Source organism: Leopardus geoffroyi, chromosome D3 (assembly GCF_018350155.1).
Source record: "Leopardus geoffroyi isolate Oge1 chromosome D3, O.geoffroyi_Oge1_pat1.0, whole genome shotgun sequence".
In the NCBI taxonomy this organism is placed as follows: domain Eukaryota; kingdom Metazoa; phylum Chordata; class Mammalia; order Carnivora; family Felidae; genus Leopardus; species Leopardus geoffroyi.
In genome coordinates, this window is record NC_059339.1 from 8020750 (window position 1) to 8044181 (window position 23432).

At 44.1% G+C, this 23432-nt stretch overlaps 2 protein-coding genes across 19 annotated transcripts in view; one reads left to right on the forward strand and one right to left on the reverse strand.

Annotated features, from left to right (window-relative positions):
* Positions 1-1453, forward strand: part of KDM2B (lysine demethylase 2B) — a 153097-nt gene extending 151644 nt beyond the window's left edge. For all 15 annotated transcript variants that reach the window (XM_045459220.1, XM_045459219.1, XM_045459217.1 and 12 more), the window contains one exon: positions 160-1453. In XM_045459220.1, the coding sequence (XP_045315176.1) occupies positions 160-341 (182 nt within the window). In that variant the 3' untranslated portion in view covers positions 342-1453. The remainder of the gene's footprint in view (positions 1-159) is intronic.
* Positions 1454-4809: 3356 nt separating this feature from the next.
* On the reverse strand, positions 4810-23430 carry RNF34 (ring finger protein 34). Of its 4 annotated transcripts, XM_045457120.1 has the most exons (7): positions 23298-23411; positions 19682-19812; positions 12418-12636; positions 9957-10364; positions 8345-8464; positions 7862-8063; positions 4810-5772 (listed from the first exon to the last, which is right to left on the reverse strand). In XM_045457120.1, the coding sequence occupies exons 3-7, from the start codon at positions 12619-12621 to the stop codon at positions 5582-5584; spliced, it is 1125 nt and encodes a 374-aa protein (XP_045313076.1). In that variant the 5' UTR covers positions 12622-12636; positions 19682-19812; positions 23298-23411; the 3' UTR covers positions 4810-5581. The 4 variants fall into 4 exon arrangements, with proteins under 4 accessions (XP_045313076.1, XP_045313073.1, XP_045313074.1 ...); XM_045457117.1 differs by lacking the exon at positions 19682-19812 and having other exon boundaries at positions 4810-5904; positions 23298-23430; XM_045457118.1 differs by lacking the exon at positions 19682-19812 and having other exon boundaries at positions 23298-23429.
* Between the last annotated feature and the right edge of the window lie 2 nt (positions 23431-23432).

The window sequence follows — 23432 nt, forward strand, 5'->3', positions numbered from 1 at the left end:
TGAAGAGAGCTTTCAAGCAAGTGCGGTTTTCCCCAGGGCACGAGGGGCTGGAATATGCTCACGGGCCCTGTCCCGTTTCTTCATTGCTGAGGGGGGTGGTGGCGGGGGGCTCTGGGCCTCTGCGATTCCTCCACCTCACGTGTCCCCTCTTCTTTGCAGACTGCAATAAGGTGACTGACCAGTGCCTGTCCTTCTTCAAACGCTGTGGAAATATCTGTCATATTGACCTGAGGTACTGCAAGCAGGTCACCAAGGAGGGCTGTGAGCAGTTCATAGCTGAAATGTCTGTGAGTGTCCAGTTTGGGCAAGTGGAAGAAAAACTCCTACAGAAACTGAGTTAGTCCGAGGACAAGTATGTAAATAAGGGATGGGTGGGGAGAGGGGACACGGCCGAGGAGGGAAAAGACTTTAAAAAAAAAAAAAAAAAAAAAGGAGGGCTTTGATTTTCAATTTGGAACTTGGACAACAGACCACAGAACGTTCCATCTGCAAGTCTTGCCGAGGGAGAAGCTGTTCTGCCGCCTGTTCTGGGGCTGAATGAGCCGGACCCTTTCCTTTGGTCTGAATTCTAGCCGCACTGCTTTCTGGACCATTTCTAAGGCGGCCTTTACCAAGAAGACATTCCCGCCGGAGGAGGATGGACTCTGGAGAAATTCTCTTGCTGAAGAGCGAGCTTAGGAGTTTTTGCTGGTGGTGGTGTTTTGTCTTGGACGCCTCAGTCCTTGCAACCCCGGGGCTGGTGTCGACATACAGTGGGCCACACACCGCCTCTGCTGCCATCTTGACATTTTGTTTGGTTGGTTTTGTTACATCTTACATTATGCAGAACTATTTTTGTACAAATTGTTTAAAAGTTATTTATGCAAGGTTTGAATGCATACCTGTGTTTTTATTGTTTGAAGATTGCCAACTTTCCTGGTTTCCCTGAGGTAGGAGAGAACTTGACCCGTACTTCATCAACACAGATGCCCCATCTACACACGTGCCCAGATCTGGCAGAGCAGGCCAAGAGCTTCCCGTTAAAAGCATGTTTAACTGGAAGTTGAGAGCCCGCTTTGGACGTCAAGAATTACCTAAGCATGTGGATCTATGTTAATTCTAGTCGAAGTAAGACACTGTACAGAATTCACCTATTTCTCAAAATTTTAAAATTCAGACTTCAGCCTTTGCACTCAGGAGGGTTTTGCGGCCAGCGCATGAGCTGTTGTACCTACGCAGATTAATTTATACAGTGAGTCAAGTAGAATAAATGATCCAACATAGCCTTTCTTTTCCTTTTTTCTCTCCTTTGAGGTGAGTTGAGTTCTCGTTCAAGGTTTATAACATGGCTATTTCCTAGTTGTAAAGTTATGCCTCCATAAGTGCCATTCTTGTAAGGTGTTGTTTTCCTAGACCTTCCCCAAAGCGGTTTTACCTTTGTTGAATTTGTATAAACAATTGTACAAAAAAAGCACCCTTGGACTTTGAGAGTTTCTGTTCTAGGAGTGGACTAGAAATTCGATTAAAAGATCCAGAGGCAGTAGTCTCGACATTGGCATAACACGAGCTGTAATTTCGTATTTTCCTGGCTTCAGAGAGAACTGGTTTAGGACTCCTGAAGGCAGGGGGAGGAATTCGGTACAAACTGCCACAGGGGCGAGGCGGCTTACCTGTTTGGGTGGCGCTGACCCCCTTCCATGGCCGCAGGGGAGCAGGCGGGGGACATCCACATCCTCAGCCTCTCCCTAGAGGCAACTCATGGAGGCCACACACTGCTCGGTGGCTGAAGGCACAAGGATAGGAGGTGACTATCCCAGCTAGCAGACACAGAAACCAGTAGGAAGTAATTTTAGATCATAGAAAAAAAATTTTTTTTTTTTAAACAGGGCCCTGCAAGTTCATACTTCCATAGAGCATTTGCTCTAGTGAATCTGAAAATGGAGAAAATAACCCAACTTCCTTCCTTGGTAGTTTATTGCTCCCCTTTTTTTTTTTTGGCCACAGCAAAATGGTTTTAGATCCCATCTGGTCTCCTGCCTTCTGTTAGTTAAAACCTAGAGATCCTTTGACTCAAACTGGTGTACCCCAGAATTTAACTCAGGAGATGCACTTTACAGAGGTAAGATTAGCTTAACACTACAGTTTATTTATAAAAACACGGCTTACCTTTGCAAGCCTGTTCATTCATCACGGAACACCTGCACAGGAGGCCAAGTTTCCATTTTCTGGGAGCCGAGTTCTCTGAACTTCCGAATACATGTTACCCTGATGTCCAGTGAAGGTATCTTCTTCCTTGGGAATTGCTTTAAGGGTAACAGTGTTCTCCAGGTGAACAGTCCCTGGGGTTAGAGGGCCCTGTTTCTCCTAGTTTCCGGGAGGATGCAGGCCTGCCGAGCGGAGGAGGGGGCTGCCGGCGCTGGGGAGCCACGGCTACCATAGGGACACCTCAGAACCAAGACAGCAGTCTCCGTAGGCTTGAGGCAGACTACAGTCCTGTGATGGTTGCTCAGGGGCTCTCCCAAGTGTACAGAACTGGTTAAGGTTATAGCCCAGGACAGTTTCTCTACAGACCTGTTATTTTTAAAAATGAGCTTTAGATGAGGCCAGCCTGAGTTAAATGCTTGTAAATTGCTGCTCTGAATCCATAGACCATAACGGATGAAGCGGTTCCGTTCATCGGATAAGCCAGAGGCAGTGCTTTGTGGGATTAGGTCACAGCTTCCTATCCTAGAAAATAGGCTCTATCTCCCCTCCTTCCAGGGAACCTGAGGTTTACAAAGGATAATACAATGGCATGTCCAAAGCATGGAATGTTCTCCTTCCGTATTGTGAGGATAGGGGCCAAGAGACATCCTTGTATTCTGTAGACCTTCAGACTTTTATGCATACGTTACCTGTTCAAAAAAATTAGAGGCAGCACATGCCAGCTAGAAAATGGACATTGCAGGGGCGCCTGGGTGGCGCAGTCGGTTGAGCGTCCGATTTCAGCCAGGTCACGATCTCGCGGTCCGTGAGTTCGAGCCCCGCGTCGGGCTCTGGGCTGACGGCTCAGAGCCTGGAGCCTGTTTCGGATTCTGTGTCTCCCTCTCTCTGACCCTCCCCCATTCATGCTCTGTTTCTGTCTCAAAAATAAATGTTAAAAAAAAAAGAAAAGAAAAAGGACATTGCAGAGAGAAATATTTACCCTCTGCCTAACAAGTCTGTACCTAACAAGGTGTGGTTATTTCAGTTGTCAAGCTTCTAGACTAAATATTTCTGTTGGCTATTCACTAAACCGAGATTACTTCACACTACCTTTTAATTTTTAAAAAATTTTTATTTTTGTTGGCGGGGGGGGGCGGGGCGGGGGGCAGAGAGAGGAAGACACAGAATCCGAAACAGGCTCCAGGCTGTCAGCACAGAGCCCCATGCAAGGCTCAAACTCACGAACCATGAGATCACGACCTGAGCCAAAATTGGGACACTCAACCGAGCCACCCAGGTGCCCCTCAAAACACTACTTTAAAAAAAATCCACCATTAAGACTTTTTATTCTCTTGCTAAAAACAAGTACCCAAGACAACTTCTATAAATCCAAGAAGAAACATCAAACAAGCTGTTTGAAGCTGAGATCATATGCAAATAAATCTCAGTTTTCTAATTTAAGACAAACCACCCGCTGCTTAGTTTCTATCTGTTTACTATCACCTGCCAGCCTGTATTTGAAGACTTCTTTCAACCAAATTAGGGATTTGTGGACGAGGTTGAATTTCTGGAGTTCATGGTCTGATGAAAGGTACAGGGTAAGTGCTCCTACAGCTTCAGCAGGGGTTGGGCTTTCACTGGTTCTGTGGTGTGGTAATGATCCGCTCAGGCTGCTTACTGTGAATTATGGTTAACACCAACCCTGGGCTCTGTAGGCCAACAGGAGAGAAGGGTGTCTGAAATATCCACGAGGCTTTGGTTTGTATGCTTTGACCCTAAAATCCAGAAAAGGGAGGAAGGTAGGTTTTTCTTCACAACTAGGCCAACTTTCTTCTCTATCTGCCCCCACTTGTGGATCCTGAGCACTTAAAGGCAGGTGTGCTACCCACTGCAGAATCAAAAAATAAAACCCAACAGGACTCAGCTGAGAAGTCAGGCATTTCTTACAAACACACCTGCCCACTACCAGTGGGAATGAGTCCACAGCTGGTCTCAACACCACCCTGGTTAGAGTTAGACATAAAAGAAAAGCAATTTCAGATCATTCGTGTCCCAGGAACCTTTCTGCATAAGCTCGGGTCAGGTTTCTCATTTGCTGGGGGGTAGTAGAAGAGTTTAAGATCAGACCTAGATCAAATTCTGACATTAGCCACTTCCTTTTTTTTTTTTTTCAAGTATCAAATATTTTATTATCACTTTTTTGGTAACAACTCTATTAAGAGACATTCACATCCCAAATAATTCACCCACTTTTTAAGTAAGCTCTACTCCCAACATGGAGCTTGAACTCATGACCCCAAGATCTAGAGTCCCATGCTCTTCTAACTGAGCCAGCCAGGCGTCCTGGCCACTTTTTAAGATCTTAGACAAGTTCTTTAACTTCTCAGTTTCTCCATTTGCAAAGCAAGGCAACATCTATTTCAGAATGCTAGAGAACACTAGAAAGCACTCGGCACAATACCTGGTCATAGTCAACAGCAAATCTGTAGTTAACCTTACTGGGGAGTCAGCAGCAAAGGTAGATCACTGCAAGGCTTTGAAGGTGCTCCTGTCCCCATGTGAAGAAAGGTACTACACCAGGCGCAGACACCCATTCATGCTGTACCCAAGTGAATTAGAAACTGGCTAGGACAATGTAAGCAAAAGCATTTTTTAAAATCTAATTTTATTCCTAAAGTTCAAATTAGCTAGCAGTAGCACTGAAAATACACTTTCACTATACAAAACAGTGTAAACTGATTACACGTGAATAAAGATTTTAACACACACACTTCTCTAATGAACGAAGCTAGAGGCAGCCCTTACTCTAAAAAGCTGTACCTGAACAGAAATGGACGTGTTGAGTCTAAGGCCCTGGCAGTTGACTATAGAATGTCCTTTGTTCCCAATTACGTTTAAACGCAGAAATAGCAACAACGTGGAAACTTACATTCATCAAATAGTAGCATTTAAAATATACATGACTAATAAAGTGAACATTAGAGAGGCCACTGCTCAGCGTGTACCGTGTTGGACACTTGTGGACAGTGATCTCATCCAAAGAACAGAAGTTTCAAACATCTGAGTAGTTTAAGTTAAAAATAGGATGAAGGAGAAATAAGAGAACAGGATAAGTGTTCTCCAAAGGGAGCAGTAGCTGACGCTGTAAGCAGTCTGACTTCGTCAGCAATTAGTGATCATGGACATGGGATGAAACCCAGCAAAACCTGGGAAACGGCTTGTCCACAGGCTGATAGGTGCATGGCATGGACCAATGTTGCCACAACTTAGGATCGAATCTTTCTGTCCCCAGTTAGTAGTGAAAATAATCTTTAAAAATAGTCTCAGCCTCTGAACAGTAAGTTTCCAGTCCCTTCTGTGCATTGAAATGTCTGGGATCAAGCTTGGGGCGAGCGTCCTGTCGGGAAGAACCTGGGCTTCAGGACTTGAACACATGCACGGCGCGCACCACGTACTGCCGGCAGATGGGACACTCGCTCATGCGCTTGCCACACTTGGTGCAGGTGACCATGTGCCCACACTCGAGCAGGACACAGTCGATGACGGCGTCCATGCAGATACGGCACAGGCTGTCATCTTCCTCATCCTGCAGCTGCAGCCGCTCACCATCTGAAAGGCAACAGACAGCTGGGGCTGCAGGCACCGCACTGCCCGACGGGCGCTCAGCAGGCATCTGGGGTGACCGCAGCGGCCGTCGAATGAGCCCAGGGTTGTAACTTCTCTGCACCTCAGTTCCCTCTGCTGGAAATGGCAGTGATAATAATGTCTGTACCTCGTATTGTGGAGAATAAGTGAGAAATGCTTAAGGCCAGGTATGAAATGCCCAACAAATGTTACCTACTGATTTCTGTTTTTTATCTGTATGTAACTCCAAGTTTTTGCGATAAGGATAAATTACTTCTGTAAGTGAAAATGAGGAGACCCAATGTTGTCCTACTAATGGGCCTCAGAGAGCACGACTGGAATTTCCAACCCAACTGTGTGGCCTTGGGAAAAGTCAGTGTCCAGAGCTTCATCTCAGTAGGACCTTTATTTCCACACTGATAGAAAAGTTATGAAGTACATCAAGCAGCCTGTACTTGGGGGAAAGTTTAGAAGTATCTCAAAAACCAACTGTATTCCTGGCCACCCAGGTACATTTGGAGTCTCTCTAACTTGAAATGGATAAGCCATCCTTGCTGTGTGGCCCAGGCTGGGTTCTGAGAAAATCCAACCTGGGTTAAGAAAAGTGCTGAATGAATTTTAAAAAGTTCACCTCAGCCTGAGATTTGTCCATGGAGCTACGGACACTGAGGCTTCCCTTTCTACAGCTTGTAGAGGGGATCAATATATCACGAATACAGTTAGAAAAGAAGAGGAATTCAACCTTCAAGGGCCAGTGGTCTCTGGATTTAAGAGAAATAACAATGCCACAATCAGGAGATTCTTGTAAACCAGGGGCTGGGGACAAAGGATGCATGGGATGAGACAATGGATGAGCCAATGGAGAAGACACTAGAGGGCTACTGAATAAATCAGAGTCTAGGCTTTGGTCCCTTCTCCTACATGGAAGTTTCTTTCCAACTCTTACAAGTTCTGAGCATAAAGCAGAGGAGCCAGGGTCTGTCAAGGGTATTAGGTAAGACTGTCGGGGTGAGTCTCAACCCAGGTGGCTTCAGCCAGTCAAACTAGGGAAGATTCCAGCTGTGCTCAAAACAAAATGAGTATTCCACAAACCTGGAGATTGGGCCAGGGAAAGGGTAAGCAGTGAATCAACTGAAAAAGGCACTTTGGCAAACGTGCACGTCACGGCTTCCTCTACCATAAACTCCTGGGGGGGTAGGGGTGAGGATGGCTACGCACGACCACTGTTCACCGTACGCAGCTGGCACTTACACTTGCTAAGTAAACGGACTTCTCCCCTCACTGCGAGGATTCCATTTCCCAGCCAAGGCCTGGGACCTCTGAAGGCTCTGAGGATTAAGATCTGTGTATCTGCCACTGTGGCATCACCTTAGCAATAGGGATGCCATAACACTTACTGTGTATTCTGGGCATAAACCTGTTTATCAATAATTGCTGTATTATAAGCAGATTTAAAGACAAAAAACTCAAGATGGAAAAGTTAGTGATGGGAGGGCTGTTTAGATAGAAATGGTATTTGTCAGTCTAAACACCACTAAAATCTTTTGCCTATAAACGCTCTATGGCTTGGCCCTGTTACTGGCTGAGAATTTCTGCTCCACGCTTCATCAGTCAATAGTTGAAGAATTCTTAACCTCAGCTTTTCACAACTTACACAGAAACCTGATGCTTGATGCTAAGAACTACTTAACATCTTGGCTGTAGAGAATTTCTTTTTCCCAGTTAGGATTTAAAAGCTACCGAGCTAACCGAAGTATTGGCCTGCCAGAGGGGTCAGTGAGAAAACACGCATTTTTAGACAGACAACAAATTTCATCAGACTTCTCACAAATTATGGCGAAGAAAACGAGACTGACAAACGATTACCTAACTCACCTGCCATTAGTGATCTCAGAGCCAACATCACATAATAAACTTACTACTTAACAGATCAACAAACAGGTTCCTACATCCAATTCGCTCAATAAAAGGGTAGTTTTCGCCAAAAACGTGCCTTCACTGTGGCAGAAACAGCCAGTTTTTAAAAGCCAAAAGAAGGCTACCAGAGAGGCAAAAAAGGAAAAAAGAAACCTACATGACTTTTGGTTTTCTTCATTCTCTTTGTATAACCGGTTTACTTTCTCTACCAGCTCCCATTTCTCACAACAGCCAGAATAGTTGACAAAATTCCGAGCCAGGATCTCCTTCAGCTGCCGCACGCTCATCCCTTCCACCTCGTCAAGGCTCGACAGGTCAGAGAGCGAAGCTCTCACTCGCTTCTTGGAGAGGCCGGGCATCTGCAATCACAGAGGGCTTCCTGAGCTCCATTCCTGCAGGCACAGGCCTCCCACAGCCAGGCAACTGCATGCTCCCCTCACTCCGCAGTCCCACTGCCCCCCCACCCCCGGCCCTGGTGTTCTTCCCAGACGTCGCGTCAGTTCTTGAAGTGTCTTCTAGATGATACTACATTCAAACCAGAAGAAACATCCTGGGCTAATGTGGCACATGGCCGCATGGGCACTCTACCTGCCTGCCAGCTTCCCCTGTCAAGGAAACCAAATTTGACAGGAGCTCTCACCCGCTCCTCCAAGTTTTCTTCATCGTCATCATCCTCATCATCTTCGTCATCTTCATCATCATCTTCTTCTTCTTCTTCTTCTTCTTCTTCTGTGTTTGCTGAAGCTATTTCACTTTGTACCTACACACATAATCGATCTCATCAGGTTAGGAATCCTATTATCCTAACGGCATCCACCCTGTTTGTCAATATTTATCACTGGAGAAAACCTTTCCCACAGATCCTCCCCGAGAATGACCCCAACACCTGGCATACTCCACAGTGACCTTGGGCTCCAAAGAGTTGGGCCCTACATAACTTCATAAACAACTTACCTTCCATAAAGTTATCTCAAAACCCATATTCCTTTGTGTGTGTGAATTTGTAAAACCTCACCAGAGTATTAACTCCCTGAGAAAGGTCCTGTCACAAAATGCCAAAGCCATAAGTATATGTAACTGCACCGCACTGTTCTCAAAGGACCTGCCAAGGCTGGTCTGAGACACAGAGACAAACTAAAGTTCCAGGTCCAGCCCAAGCAGCAGGGCCAACTGATTTGAAAGACTTCAATCCCACTACATCAAACTTACACATTTTGACTCCAAAGAATGGTTTTTAGACTTCCTCACCGATGGCTGTTGCTGGTTCTAAGTTTTCAGAAATGCCTCCACAATCAGAGGTACTCTTCTTCAGGAAGAGCACAGAGACCTTCAGCATGGGTTACGTGCCATCTTTCCTATCTTTCTCTTCAGACTTGATTTTGGCCATAGCTCTACAATACTCTAGGTCAGTTCCCAGCTTCAAACATTCCATCCCACTCACTGGTTCACACGCACCATGTCACAGCACCCAAAGACCCACACCTCCCAAGTGGGGTCCTATAACCAAAAATGGCACAAAAGTCAGAGGTGTCGTATGTTTGCATCATTATTATGCCAGCTCTCATTTGGAAAATTAATAAAATTCCTAGCTTGGACTTCTCTACTTTATGACTATTTAGAGGTAGGTAGGCCCGATTTCCCTCTGCTTTTAACTGCTTTCTTCAGAGAAGAAAATTAAACGTGGAGAGAAGTGTTGAAAACAATCCATTCAGTATTTTGGAGTCATTCATACGTACAAACTGAATATTAATTACAAGCCCTTGCAGGTTATTCAAGCAGAATGCCCAAGGACCCCACTGGGACAATATTCTACCATGGCATTTCTCTGAAATTAGTAAACAATCACATCCTTTGACTAATTCAGATGGCTTTTTCCCATTATCTAAATTAGAATTAGAGCAATTTTACTGTCGCAAGGCAACGGGGCATTAGGTTAACTTACTGTATCGTGTACGTGGTCCCTGACAAATGAGCCTACAAACATTTACGCACTACTTTTCAGTCATTAGTTTAACAGCCTTTCACGTCTTGGGAAACTGAAGCAACTAGAGTCAAGAGACTGCTGAGCTTCAGACAGCTGACTCTGGGGCTCCCTGCCACCGAGGCTCTGTGCCCCCCAGGAGAGCCCGCGGGCACAGGAGTCAGAGGTGTGTGCAATCTCTGCTCCCACAGGGGCTCATGAAGCCATAAAGACCCCACCACATACGGCCGAGCAGACACGCCAGGCCCTTGGGGGCATCCCAGCCTCGTACCTGTGCCAGCGCTCCAGATGCCAAGGTCCGGTCTCCACCCATAAGCTCTCCCTGAAACGAAGACACGGTAGCAGAAGGGGCTGTGTAGTTTGAAAAAAATGAATGTGTGAAAAAGCTAGAAGTCTGGGACTGTGAGGAATTCAGACTGCTCGTGTCCAAGTCGTCCTCAGAGCCCAGCCCGCGGTGGCAGAGAACGAGATCTACCAAGTCTTCCTTCTCTCGACAGGTGTCAATGGGGATGTTGCGAAGAATGAGATACTGCCGGAGATCCTTGACTTTTAGTCGCATTAACTGTGGGCGCTGAAAGGCCGTCTCTTGTAGTAAGTGACAAGTGGAACATCTACGGAGATTGTCTTGTAAGACTGAACAGACGGAGCAAAAATCCTTCTTGCAGTCACAGCACACATGCTGGAGAAACAGAGACAAGAAGCAGTCAATGACGGCCACCTAGAGGCCCCTGGGAAAGCACTAGTTTTCTTCCCACCTTCTATAAAATTCAATTTTAGTTCTTCTAGAGTCTCCCATGGCACCTGGCTACTCTCATAGCCACTTCCGTGTTCCCGAGGCCATGAAAATCGAAACAGTCCCTGCTCAGGCAGTTTGGATTCACAGAAGTTCCAGAACAGCCCTTTAAGAAAAACACATACTTTTGTGTTAATGAATTAAAACCTTTCCACCCCTTGGTGCAAACATGTAATTAGCAGAACAGAGCTGACTCGAACCACGTGGAGCAGAAAGCACCACCACAAACTCTTCCTGCTCTTTTCCTATGTGAAATTCCCCATTTAAAGACAAGGTGGGCAGGGGACCCAACACAGGAAAAGGGAAAGAGAAAGACAAATGATCTCTCAAGGTCGTTCCAAGCAAACAGAGGATCTCACTACTCTAGTCACCTGTACCCTGCCGAGGCCTAATCACACTCAAAGCCACTGCACGAGCAAAGCTTAGGGACGACATGAAGATGTGACCCTTTCTACTTGCTGCACTGTTCCCACCAGCTAACACCTTGTTCCCGAAGTGTTTCAGAGGACTGAACTGACGATCAAAGACTGTGAGATGGCCTCACAATATGATGGTGCTCAGAAAAAAGGACTTTCCGTCCTAGAGAAAATAAGTGTTGTAGCCCAACTGTTTCATGTTGAACCTCCACACAGTAGTTACCTTACACTTATTTCTTCACTTGAGTGAAGAACGTGGATAGGGATACATTTTTTGGAACACGAGGTCAGTTACAGTAAATCACCTCTGAACAAAACTGCAGACTAATGAAATCCCTTGCTCCAGAACATAAACATCATCAGGAGGAATAAAGTTTACAGAGCTCAGAAGATGCCTGAGTAACGTGAGAACAATACCTCGTCAGGACACTTGAGCAGTAATACAGTCCATTCAACTGAGCACTTTAAAAAAAAATTTTTTTTAATGTTTTATTTATTTTTGAGACAGAGAGAGACAGAGCATGAGCAGGGGAGGGCCAGAAGACACAGAATCTGAAGCAGGCTCCAGGCTCTGAGCTCTGTCAGCACAAAGCCTGACGCGGGGCTTGAACTCACAAACTGCGCGATCGTGACGTGAGCCGAAGTCAGATGCTCAACCGACTGAGCCACCCAGGCGCCCCTGAGCACTTTTTTTAAAAGAGAGAGCGAGAGCACACTCCTCAGAGTAGGGGAGAGGGGCAGAGAGAGAGAGAGAGAGAGAGAGAGAGAGAGAGAGAAGGAGCATCTTAAGCAGGCTCCATCCTCAGCACAGAGCCCAACACGAGGCTTGATCCCACGACCCTGGGATCATGACCTGAGCTGAAACTGAGTCAGAGGCTCAACCGAGTTACCCAGGCACCCCTCAGGTTAATAAGAATTTTTTATATTTTTAGGGTGCCTGGGTGGCTCAGTCAGTCAAGCGTCTGACTCTTGGTTTCGGCTCAGATCATAATCTCATGGTTGTGAGTTCGAGCCTCACACCAGGCTCTGCACTGACAGCATGGAGTCTGCTTGGCATTCTCTCTCTCCCTCTTCTCTGCCCCTCCCCATCTCATGCTCTCTCTCAAAATAAATTAAAAAAAAAATTTTTTTTTTAAGGTGGGAATGCTTTACATAAGGTAATAGTAAAAACTTAAAAAGTTTTCATATTTTTCACAAAAAGATTCACTAGTATTCAAAATAACATACAATCAAGAATTGTGATGTTTCGGGGCGCCTGGGTGGCGCAGTCGGTTGGGCATCCGACTTCAGCCAGGTCACGATCTCGCGGTCCGGGAGTTCGAGCCCCGCGTCAGGCTCTGGGCTGATGGCTCAGAGCCTGGAGCCTGTTTCCGATTCTGTGTCTCCCTCTCTCTCTGCCCCTCCCCCGTTCATGCTCTGTCTCTCTCTGTCCCAAAAATAAATAAACGTTGAAAAAAAAAAATTAAAAAAAAAAAAAAAAAAGAATTGTGATGTCTCTATAGATAACATTTCATCCAACTCACCTTCTTTCTAAAGACTGAAAATGAAAGTCCACAGGCTTTGCAAACTATATTAGGCCCTTCCGTAGGTGCTGGTGGGTAAGTGGAAAAATCAGAGTTTGGTGCAAATCTGAATGGACCGGTGCCTCCTGCAAATCCTGACTGCTGGCCCCGGACAGCTCCAGTTCCCATGACTTCATTCAGCAGCCCACAGCATGAAGCCCACATAGACGTGGCACCCGCCTGGAAAGGGACACAAGTAGAGACCACAGTTGAAAGCTGAGTGGAACCTGGGCTCTCTAGGAACTTCCGGGAATGCCATTCTGGAGAGGCTCATTTGCCCTGAGTAACTTCGAGATTATTCTTTTAATTGAGGCAAAATTGGTATATAATGAATTTTGGATGTACACAATTTAATACCTGGATGCACTAGAAAGCGATCACAAGTCTGGTTACCATCCATCACCATACAACTGAGCTGCTTCACCCATTTCGCCCATCCTCTTACCACCCTCCCCCCACCCCACCACCCCCCACCCCCGCCGCCAGTAACCAGCAGTCTGTTCTCTGTGTATCTGTGAGCGTGTCCATTTGTTTTGTTTTTTAAATTCCACATGTAAGTAGAATCATACAGTATTTGTCTTTCTCTGCCTGACTTATTTCCCTTAGCATAATTCCCTCAAGGTCCAAATGTGTTGTTACAAATGGGAAGATTTCCTTCTTTTTTACAGCTGAGTAGTATTCCATTGTATGCATTAACCACATAATATCCATCATTCACCAATGGACACTTAGGTTGTTTTCCTATGTTGGTTATTGTGATAATGCTGCAGTGAACATAGGGGTTGCACAGATCTTTTTGAATTAGTGTTTTCATATTCTCCAAATCAATACCCAGAAGTGGAATAGCTGGATTATGGTATTTCTAATTTTTCAAGGACTCTCCATACTGTTTTCCATAGTGGCTGCACTAATTTACATTCCCGCCAACAGTGTACTAAGGTTTCCTTTCCTTCACATGCTCTCCAACACATATTTCTTGTCTTTTTGATAATAGCAATTCTAGTAAGTGGGAGGCAAGATCTCACTGTGGTTTTGAAAGATTATTCTTTTAAGCATCACAAATTTAAGCTCTTTGGAAAGAGATCATTTTTTAGTGTTTTCAAAGAATACTTGGCAATGGGTAAAATCATGACACATCATTAAACAAAAGGAAAAGATACAACATATACCCAATTTTGTAAAAAAAAAAAAAAAAAACAACTCCACACACACTGAAACAGATACACGTGCATGCACACACATGAATGACTGAACAGAAGTACAGGCTGTGTGACACGTGGGATATGCTTACACCAAAATAACTGCTTGTTGCTTATCTGAAATTCAAACTTAACTGAGCATCCTGTCTTCCATCTGGCAACCTTCAACTGGTGACCACTGCACTAGATAGCACAGCAGAACGGCTAAACGTCCAACTTTGGCTCAGGTCATGACCCTGCAGTTCGCGAGTTTGAGCCCCACATTGGGCTCTCTGCTGTCAGCGCAGAGCTCCCTTCAGATCCTCTGTCCCCCTCTCTGTCCCTCCCCCACTTGCATGCATGCTCTCTTTCTCTCAAACATAAACATTTTTTTAATATATAAATTCAAATTACTTAATTTCATTAAACTTCTGTTCTCACTCACAGCCATGCCTAATAAACTATGGCATATAAAATTTTTTAATTTTTTTTTAAATGACTGGGAAAAACATCAAAATGCCAACTGAAGCTCTGGTTTTTAATGTAATTTGTATACATTTATTTTCTCCAGTTTTTCTCTACTTTCCAAACTCTTTAAAAAGAATACATTGCTTTGACATTAAAAATATATTTTTATAAAAGCAGTGATCCTATCTTTTCAAACGGAAAATACTAAACACAATTTCTGATGACTGGATAACCATCATGACCTTCCAGGGTGTAAGGATTATTTGTCACTCCATTGAATGTCCTGATATTAACGTATTGCCTTTTGGGTTTTTCTCTAGTCTCTTCCCTTTCTGAGAGGCACCACTGCTAACATTATACTCACCTCCAGCAACCCCCTTTAATACTGCAGACTCACAAAGCTGATAGCCAAGCATGTCAGAAGTATATATGAAAATATATTTTCAGTGAGGGCTCAAGGTACTTTCCCAAACAAAAGTATAGAAGCTGTAGTGTTTGGAACCAATGAACTTTTTGCCCCTTGTCCTAATTCTTAAGCATATTCTAGACTCTAGATAATGTGATAGGTAATGGAAGTCCAGGTGGATGAGATCTGATTAGTTAAAATGGCCACATAGTTCCATATTTTATTATCTAACTCTATCAAACATTTGTTATTTGTCCAACAAGCTCTTAAAAATGTTTTTTCTAAACAACCTCAAAAGGCTATTTAGAATGCTACAGAAGGATCATGCTATTCTTGCTACTTCCCACAAGTAATGCTACATTAACTATAGGGAAAGGAGAAGGTAAAGCAATAGGAAACCACAATACAGGGTTCAAACAGTCTTAAGTAGCAGGGTCACTGACGTGAGTATTATATGGCTTCACACCCTATAATTCTAGAGAAACAGTGATGCCTTTAAAAGTCAGGTTAATGGGGCGCCCGGGTGGCTCAGTCAGTTAAGCATCCGACTTCAGCTCAGGTCATGATCTCGCGGTCCGTGAGTTTGAGCCCCGCATTGGGCTCTGTGCTGACAGCTCAGAGCCTAGAGCCTGTTTCGGATTCTGTGTCTCCCTCTCTCTCTGACCCTCCCCCATTCATGCTCTGTCTCTCTGTCTCATAAATAAATAAATGTTAAAAAAAATAAATAAATAAAAATAAATGTCAGGTTAAATTATAATTAATAGTTCATACCTTTAAACAAATATATACCTCAGGCTTGAGAGCCACAGTATGTTTAAACATAAAAATATGAAAATCCAGGGGCGCCTGGGTGGCTCAGTCGGTTAAGCCTCCGACTTCAGCTTAGGTCACGATCTCGCGGTCCGTGAGTTCGAGCCCCGCGTCGGGCTCTGGGCTGATGGCTCAGAGCCTGGAGCCTGCTTCCGATTCTGTGTCTCCCTCTCTCTCTGCCCCTCCCCCGTTCATGCTCTGTCTCTCTCTGTCTCAAAAATAAATAAACGTTAAAAAAAAAATGAAGAAAAAAAAATGAAAATCCGGATTTATTAAGTTCACTGAAAGTGAGTGTTCTTTTCTGTGAGGAGCACAGCACGGTGTATAGAGGTGACAAGTCCATCTAGTTACCGTGCTACAAACCTGAACCTAATGTAACATTGCAGGTCAATATCAATAAAATTGTAAAAACACATTTTAAATGAAGCATTCTTTTAGCAAAAGATTTATCCTCAGTGCTTTAAACAACGAGCTCTTGGGGTGCCTGGCTAACTCACTTGGTAGAGGATAGGACTCTTGATCTCCGGCTTGTGAGTTTGAGCCCTACATTGGGCACAGAGATTACTTAGAACACACACACACACACACACACACACACACAAGAGTTCTAAAAACTGAAAATGTTTTTAAAAATTCAATTTGCAGTATGCCTGAAACTAATATAATACTGTGTTAATTATAATGAAATTAAAAATACATAAAGTAATGGTTTTCAAGTTTACCATTGGGGGGATAAATATAATTTGCACGTGACATTTTTGGGAAGGAAATACCTCAATTGCAGAAAGCACCACTGGGATAAACTCTTCTTCATTCCAGGAGTTTAAAGAAATAAAGTTCTCAGTAAGCTTCTGCTTCCTGCTGACCTAGCTACAATAGTTAAACAGCTGTGTTGGCTTTTATCCATAACCCTTTTGATTCCCGGTGATGTGCCTCCGCAAACAACTGCAAGTTCCTTGTGGACATGACTCCCTCCTTGCACAACATCTAGCTCCACCACAACTGATAAGAAAATAACCGTGTAGAAGGTTTCTTCATATTACCTCTTTAAAGGCAATGTAATATTACATTTTGCATGCTACCCAGAAAGATCCAATTGCATCTTTTTGAGAAAGTATTAAAGGTAAGAAGGACTCTAACCTAGCAGGCACGAAATCTCAGATGTGAGCTCAATAAAAAGCAGCACTGTCACATTTTGTTCCTTCTACCAGAAAGCAGTTTTACAAGAGTTAAGGAAGGATACACACTTTCAAACCATATAAATGAGTAGAATCATCACAATTCTAGGCTGCAAATATTCACAGCTCTTATGAATAGAAGGATTTATTTTGGGAAAACAGGTAGAATCCCTATACGTATATCAATATTGGGAGTAACAACTTTCTCCTACTCCTCATTTCTATAAAGGGGAGGGAATTTCCTCTTCATTCCCCAGAAGGGAAAAGAATGAAAAGAACACTCCTATCTTCTTTTGGTCATCACACTACAAAATAAAAAAGCTCAAGCCAACCCCCGAAGTGTTGTCCCAGGCAAAAATATGTTGCTACAACCTAATATTTAGTATAATTCAGCCAAAGACCATAGGAGAGGGAAAAAAGAAACACCAAAAAGAACTAGGTCTCAGCCTCATCAGCACTGAGAACTTAGACAAAATTTCCCAATAATACTCACACTTCAGGGTGACCCTACCTACTTAGACTATTATCTTCTGACAATAGCATTTGCAATACTCCAACCTTCTTCAAAGTTCAGAGATTTGCAATCGTGGAAGCCCCAGGCACTAATTTTACTTGAAGGACCTTTCTTTCCCATCCAGCGTATTTTTAAAAATTAACTTCCATTTCCCCCTTAAACCCCACATTTTCTGGCACCCCAGTGCTGAAGTGCAGATGATCTCTCTTCAGTGATTCGATCTCCCCAACTTCTTGGGAGCGGGGATTTTTAGTTCTGTTCCAGGGGGCTGCTGCCTTGGTCTGCTAGGAAACTGCACAGGCCTATGACATGGCCCTGAAAACAGTGGTTGGACTCAACAGGGGAACCTTAAAAAAATACCGATGCCTGGGTCCCAGCCCAAGATTCTTAACTGGTCTGGGTATAGCCTGACGCATCAGAATTTTTTTAAAGATTTATTATTATTTTTTAAGTAATTTCTACCCCCAACTTACAGCTTGAACTCACAACCCGGAAACTTAGAGTCACATGCTCCCCTGAGCCAGCCAGCCAGCCACCCCCGCCCCGCCCAGAATTTTTTTAAGTTCCCCACTTGATTCAAATTACAGCAAAGGTTACAAGGTTAACACCTGCTCAGTTTAGGCCATTTCTGTTTCCTGTCTACAGGGTTTCAGCTGGAAAACCGCTCTCAGCAGAGTGCTGACGAAAAGAGGCTGTGGTTACTTCCAAAGGCTGTACCTCTCCAGTTCCAGGACCAAGACCTCAGCCAAATGCTCCTAATAATCTGTGGATAATTTTTCCCTGCAGGAGTAGGACATGCCTCCCCTGTTTCCTCTCCCTCTATGGTCTCCCCTAGTCCCTTCACAAAGGATCGGCTGAGTTTTTAACAATTTTATCTAATTGTTATATTAGTTCCTTTCCACATATTGGCCTGGAACTTTTGTTGAAATTTGGTGCCTTCTTTCATTTTTAATTTATTCCGTCATTTTATTTACTCTTTGCTTTTTGGCCCCAACTTTTTATTTCCCAAAGTACTCCTCTCCATATTTTCTTGTGTAAAATCCCCAACACTGGGAGAAAGAAAATGATTTCTGGGTCAAAAGCAGCCCTTGTTCAAACTATATTTGTCCTTCACCTACAAGTTGAAGAATCCATCCAGAAGGTGAATCCCCCCCCCAGGCTTGTTGAACTCCATTTCCTTGACCCCTTTAGTATGTTTCATCTTCCAGCACTTTCCCTTAACATCCCAATTTCCTCAATATTTTCTGCACGTCCCCTCAGGGCACAGGCATTCCTACCTCACAACTGTCACCTTGACGTTCACCTAATAATGCTTGAAGTGTCCTACACCAATTTTTCCCCTCTCAAATCTGTCCAGATTTTGTTACTACTTGGGGTAACAGTCCCAATTTTTGAGTGACAGAATCTATAAAAGCAATTAGGGAAGTATTTCAGAGAGCACTTTCCCAAGTTTACTGAATGTGGGCTCTTGAAGGGGGGGTGTGGAGAGGGAACATGCCAATTGATCCTCTGAGCTCTTGACTCTGCCTCCATGTCCCTGGAGCCCAGTTCCCGTGTCTCATAAGATATCAGCCAAAGAGCTTCCCTTTTTTTGCATCTTCCCTTTAAAAGCTTTAGATTTAGAGACCCAGGCTCATGTTCTTTCCCACGGTCTTCCCTATCCTTTAAGATCTTCCACCAGTTTAAGCAGCCTGCATTCCCTTATTTTTCCTTTATTCATTCTCTGTTCACCTTTTGGTAGTAAGACTGAAGCATATTTTCCAAACTATTCCACTTCCTCCTAGATTTTCTGAGCAAACCTAATTCCTAGACAGCATACAAGGCACAGCCCTTTGGCTTTTAAATTTGCATTAAATTCACTGAGTTGTTACTCTGCCCCCATTCCAAAAAGGTGTCATATTTACACCTTTTTTATGCCATTCATCTTTTGCTTATTAAAACAATATTTAATATTTACGCCATTCATCTTTTGCTTATTAAAACAAAAAGCTACCCTTCCGTGAGTGAAGCCAAAGTCTGGATTTCTGAAAACTACAGCTATGATCTGGGCTTATGTGACTAACAATTCTAAATCCTACTTGGGACCATGGCTGAGAGCAAGATTCTACAGGCTAAACTACATGAATCCGAGAGGTTGGAAGGAACAATCTGTAAAGATGGCAACATTTCTTCCCTGGACCATAAATGTAGTTCAGAAATGGAGACTAACTGAACAAAACAACTATCTACCTATGCCTGGCACAAAACTTACTCAGGGAATTTAACTGTGTTTGCAGTTTATTTTCTACTCCTCAATGACTAGCGAAAATAAATGATTTTCATGATAATCTAAGCCCTTTCCTACACACCCCCTTAGGCCAAAATTGCTCCTGAATAGAATACTCATGGGACATGGCCTGCCTGGCTTGTATTAGCTAAGAACTAGGTATCATACTAAAAACTTACATGCTCCGTGGTAAAAAAAAAAATCAAATTCTAAAGCCTCCTCTGAACTGGCCCAGACACCTAGATCTCATGTTATTCTGATATCCAATGCCAGTTTTTGTGTTTTTTCCAAAGCCAGTACACCAAGATTTGGGGGTGAAGGGGGGCAATAATGACTTTTTTCACTCCCAATTTGGAACTAATTAAGAAATAATACAGACAGAAATTTAACGTTTGCTTTACTTACACCAATTTGAAAGCATGACTTTAGCTCTGTCGCCTATTGGTCTTGTTAACAGGCCAGTCACCAGCACAGCAGACCAACAGTTGCTTGTCGTCTAGTTGACCACAATGCCACCACCCCACAGGAAGACAGATCTGAGAAAGTTCCAGAAAGTACCGTTTGGTTCCTGTGCTAAAACTTACCTACATAAAAGTTCTCTTCTTTCTCTGATAGCATAAATGCTGAAAGTGTTTGTCTTATATTGTTCCTTCCTAGAGGATGAGTTAGAAAGTATCTTCCCTCTGTAGGAGTACAGAGGAGGGGAGCGTATCCACAAATCTAAACAATTTGCATGCAAGTGGGACTGAGTTTCCAGTGCTCTGACATTTATTTCCATGAGACACCACCAATTTTATAAGCACTCTCTCAGATTCCTCAGATTCACACAATATAAGCCCACTCTGAATCATCATTTCAGTCAACAAAAGCAAGAGGAAACATGCTGTGTCTTTGCAAAACCAAAAGCCCAGCCTTTTTTCTGGCAGAGTGCCAGAGTTTTCCAATGGCTTCAAGGTTCAATCATCTTTGATTGATTGAGAGAGAGAGAGAGAGAGAGAGAGAGAGAAAGAGAGATCTAATGTGCTTTTAGAATCCCTGCGGAGGTAAAATAATTCCAGAATGCTCAATTAAAAAATGTTTGCTGCAAATTTTGAATCCTATTCTAAACCACATCAGGATGTGATCCCTTTTAATGATTCCACCAAATATAATAGTAACTAGGCAAACTAGAATGAAGAATTTAAAAAGCCATGCTGGTTTCCATGAAGACTAAATGACAGCCAATGAGAGAGAAAGTTGATGGATTTGAAAATAGCAGAAAACTAACGATCATAGTCTAAATCATTTTTTCTGAATAAGCTCTATGCCCATCATGGGGCTTGAACTCACGACCCTAAGAGTTCCACCAACTAAACCAGCCAGGCACCCCTTTATCATTTGCTTTTGATTAAAATAGGTAAAGAGCAATAATAATGCCATCTCCTAGGAGTTGCTTGCCATAACTCTCAATTAAATACATTATACAGTTACCTCCAGGTTTCAGACTGAAGAATATTAATTTTCTTGGATGTTGTATGAAGCTAACTAGGACCAAACAGGAATTCAATTCTTCCACCAAGGAATGTTTCGTGAGAGAATTCACTCACCATATGTGTTGTTTTCAACTCCCAACAATTTTGTTTGCTAAAACTCAACGTCCTTGTGTTAAACAACATGAAAAGATATTTCAAACCTCACCACTAGTGATGTAAAATAAGTTTTACAGTTTCCTATAGAACTTAGGACTACCAGAAGAAATGAAGCAAAGCAGAAGAAACAGTTGAGATAATTATCAAAAATCTTTAACCTATTTAGAGCCACATGAGAAGAACATGCTCCTTAAAATGTGGGAAGATTTCTTATGGACACTGCAACTGAAATAAAATTTGCAGAAATTCTGCCTTTTTAATTATCAACTAATCAGACCATACACCACAAAGGAGGAAATTCTACATCCTAAATTCTGATAGTCTAAATAGACTGGTGTCTATTCAGGTCTCCATTTTGCTTCAAAAAATATCTATCTTTGCTACATTTTTCCCTACCACCAAACCTTGTTTCTAAAATTTCGATTCAGCAGTATCTTCCACTTCAATTGATTTTAAAGAACTTGATTAAAAAGTTCAATACTGGACCTGTCCCTACTTCTTTTCCTTCCACATCTAGTTCACTGATGGGCCACAAATTTAATACTCCTCAAGATACCGACATTCTTTGAGAACATGTACACACACACACACCCCTATTTTGTTTCTGAATCTTAACATAGCAAGATGATAATTTTCAGGGAAGATAGCTAGTTTTAGGTATTTTAATAGGCATTCTAAGTTAAAATATTTTATAACTATACCAGGAAGTTAAAAATAAGGTGTTAGGGACACCTGGGTGGCTCAGTCGGTTGGGCATCCAACTCCTGATTTCAGCTCAGGTCATGATCTCATGATTTGTGGGTTTGGGCAGTGAGGAGTCTGCTTGGGATTCGCTTTCTCCCTCGCTCTGCCCCCTCCCTGCTCATGCTCTCTCTCCCTCTCAAATCAAATAAATTAAAACAAAAATGTGAATAAAAAAGGTCTTACAATATCTTCATACTTTCACACACTGTTCTCAAAGTTATCTATTTCGGGGCACCTGGGTGGCTCAGCCGGTTAAGCATCTGACTTCGGCCCAGGTCATGATCTCGCCGTTAGAGAGTTTGAGCCCCCTCGTTGGGCTCTGTGCTGACAGCTGGGAGCCTGGAGCCTGCTTCGGATTCTGTGTCTCCCTCTCTCTCTGCCCCTCCCCTGCTCATTCTTTCTCTCTCTCCCTCTCAAAAATAAACATTAAAAAAAAAAAAGTTATCTATTTCCAAAAATCTTCCTTATTTCCTGAGACCAGAAACATCCTTTCTTGCTCCAGAGCATTTAGGTTTTGATACCTTCCATCATACTCTGCTTTGTAATGTGGTTGAGAAGGTCTTTTCTCTCTAGATTGGCAAACTCCTCAAAGGTGGACTGCATTTTCAATTACTTCAACTCAGCAAGTGTCCCTCGTACCAACAAACAATATTTGCTGAAATTTCTCTAGCCGCCTGACACTCCTTATCAATCTTCCATGGTCCATCTTTGAGGTTTTTTGTGAAGGTTCTGTTTTAAGCCAGCAGTTCCCGGTTATTTTCCTTACCCACAACAAGCACACCTCTTCACTGGGATTAATGAAATCGTCTAGGTCTGAAAGAGGATCACCTTACCCCACTTGGTTGGAGTTCAGCTAACGAATCAATACCTGGATTGACTGTCGTACACAGAGCTCTGTAGAACTCTCGGCGATCAAGTTGAGAAAATCAGCTCCCAAAAGTAGGCCAGAGTCTCCCCGCTTCCCCTTTTCCTTAAACTTCTCACTCACTGATGTTCCCACGCTCTCACACCCACCTTGAAGAACTCAAGCTGTCAAATTACTTGCTGCGTACCTAGTGGCGATGCAGACACATCTAGTTTGCTAGCGCTCTAGGTCACGGCCCCAAAGATAAGCCTGAAATCCCTCGGAAGGGCGCCCCGAGGCACTTCTAACCTGTTAGCCTGGCCCCAGCCTCACGACTCCCCACACTAACTCCTTTTCCCTTCGTCCTGCAGTTCGCATCCTGCGACAGTCCCGTCATGTTCCCGACATCTGGGTTAGTTCAAGGACTCGGGACGGGAGAGGGCACGCTGTGGGCTAAAGCATGGAGGGCTGAGGCGGGAACTAGGGGGTCTGCCTCAGGCCCCCGAGGGAGAGGACAGGGCCAGGAGCAAAGACGGGCCCACCAGGCTTGAGCGCGGGGGCCTCCCGGCCTCTCCCCCTTCCTCAGGCTCGCTGCAGGGAGGCGCTGTGGGAGCTGGAGAGGTCCCAGAGCCCAGGATCTCCGCTCCGGGCCGGGCAGGGCCCGGACGCCGGCCCGGGACGCCCCTCAGCGGAGCTCTCCGAGGTGCCGGCGGGGTTCACCTCTGAGGCTAAAGGAAGGCACTTCAGGCGTCCCGGCCAGTTAGGAGAGGCGAGGAGGAACTGCCCGGCCCCACCGGCCTCTCACCTTCATGGCCGCGACCGCCGCGTCTCGGTCGGCTCTGCCGGGGAACTAAGCACCATAGCAGCTCCTCGCACAGCCGCCCTCCTTCCTTCTGGGCGGCGATTACGGCGCCTCCCGCGGCGACCTAGCGTCCCGACG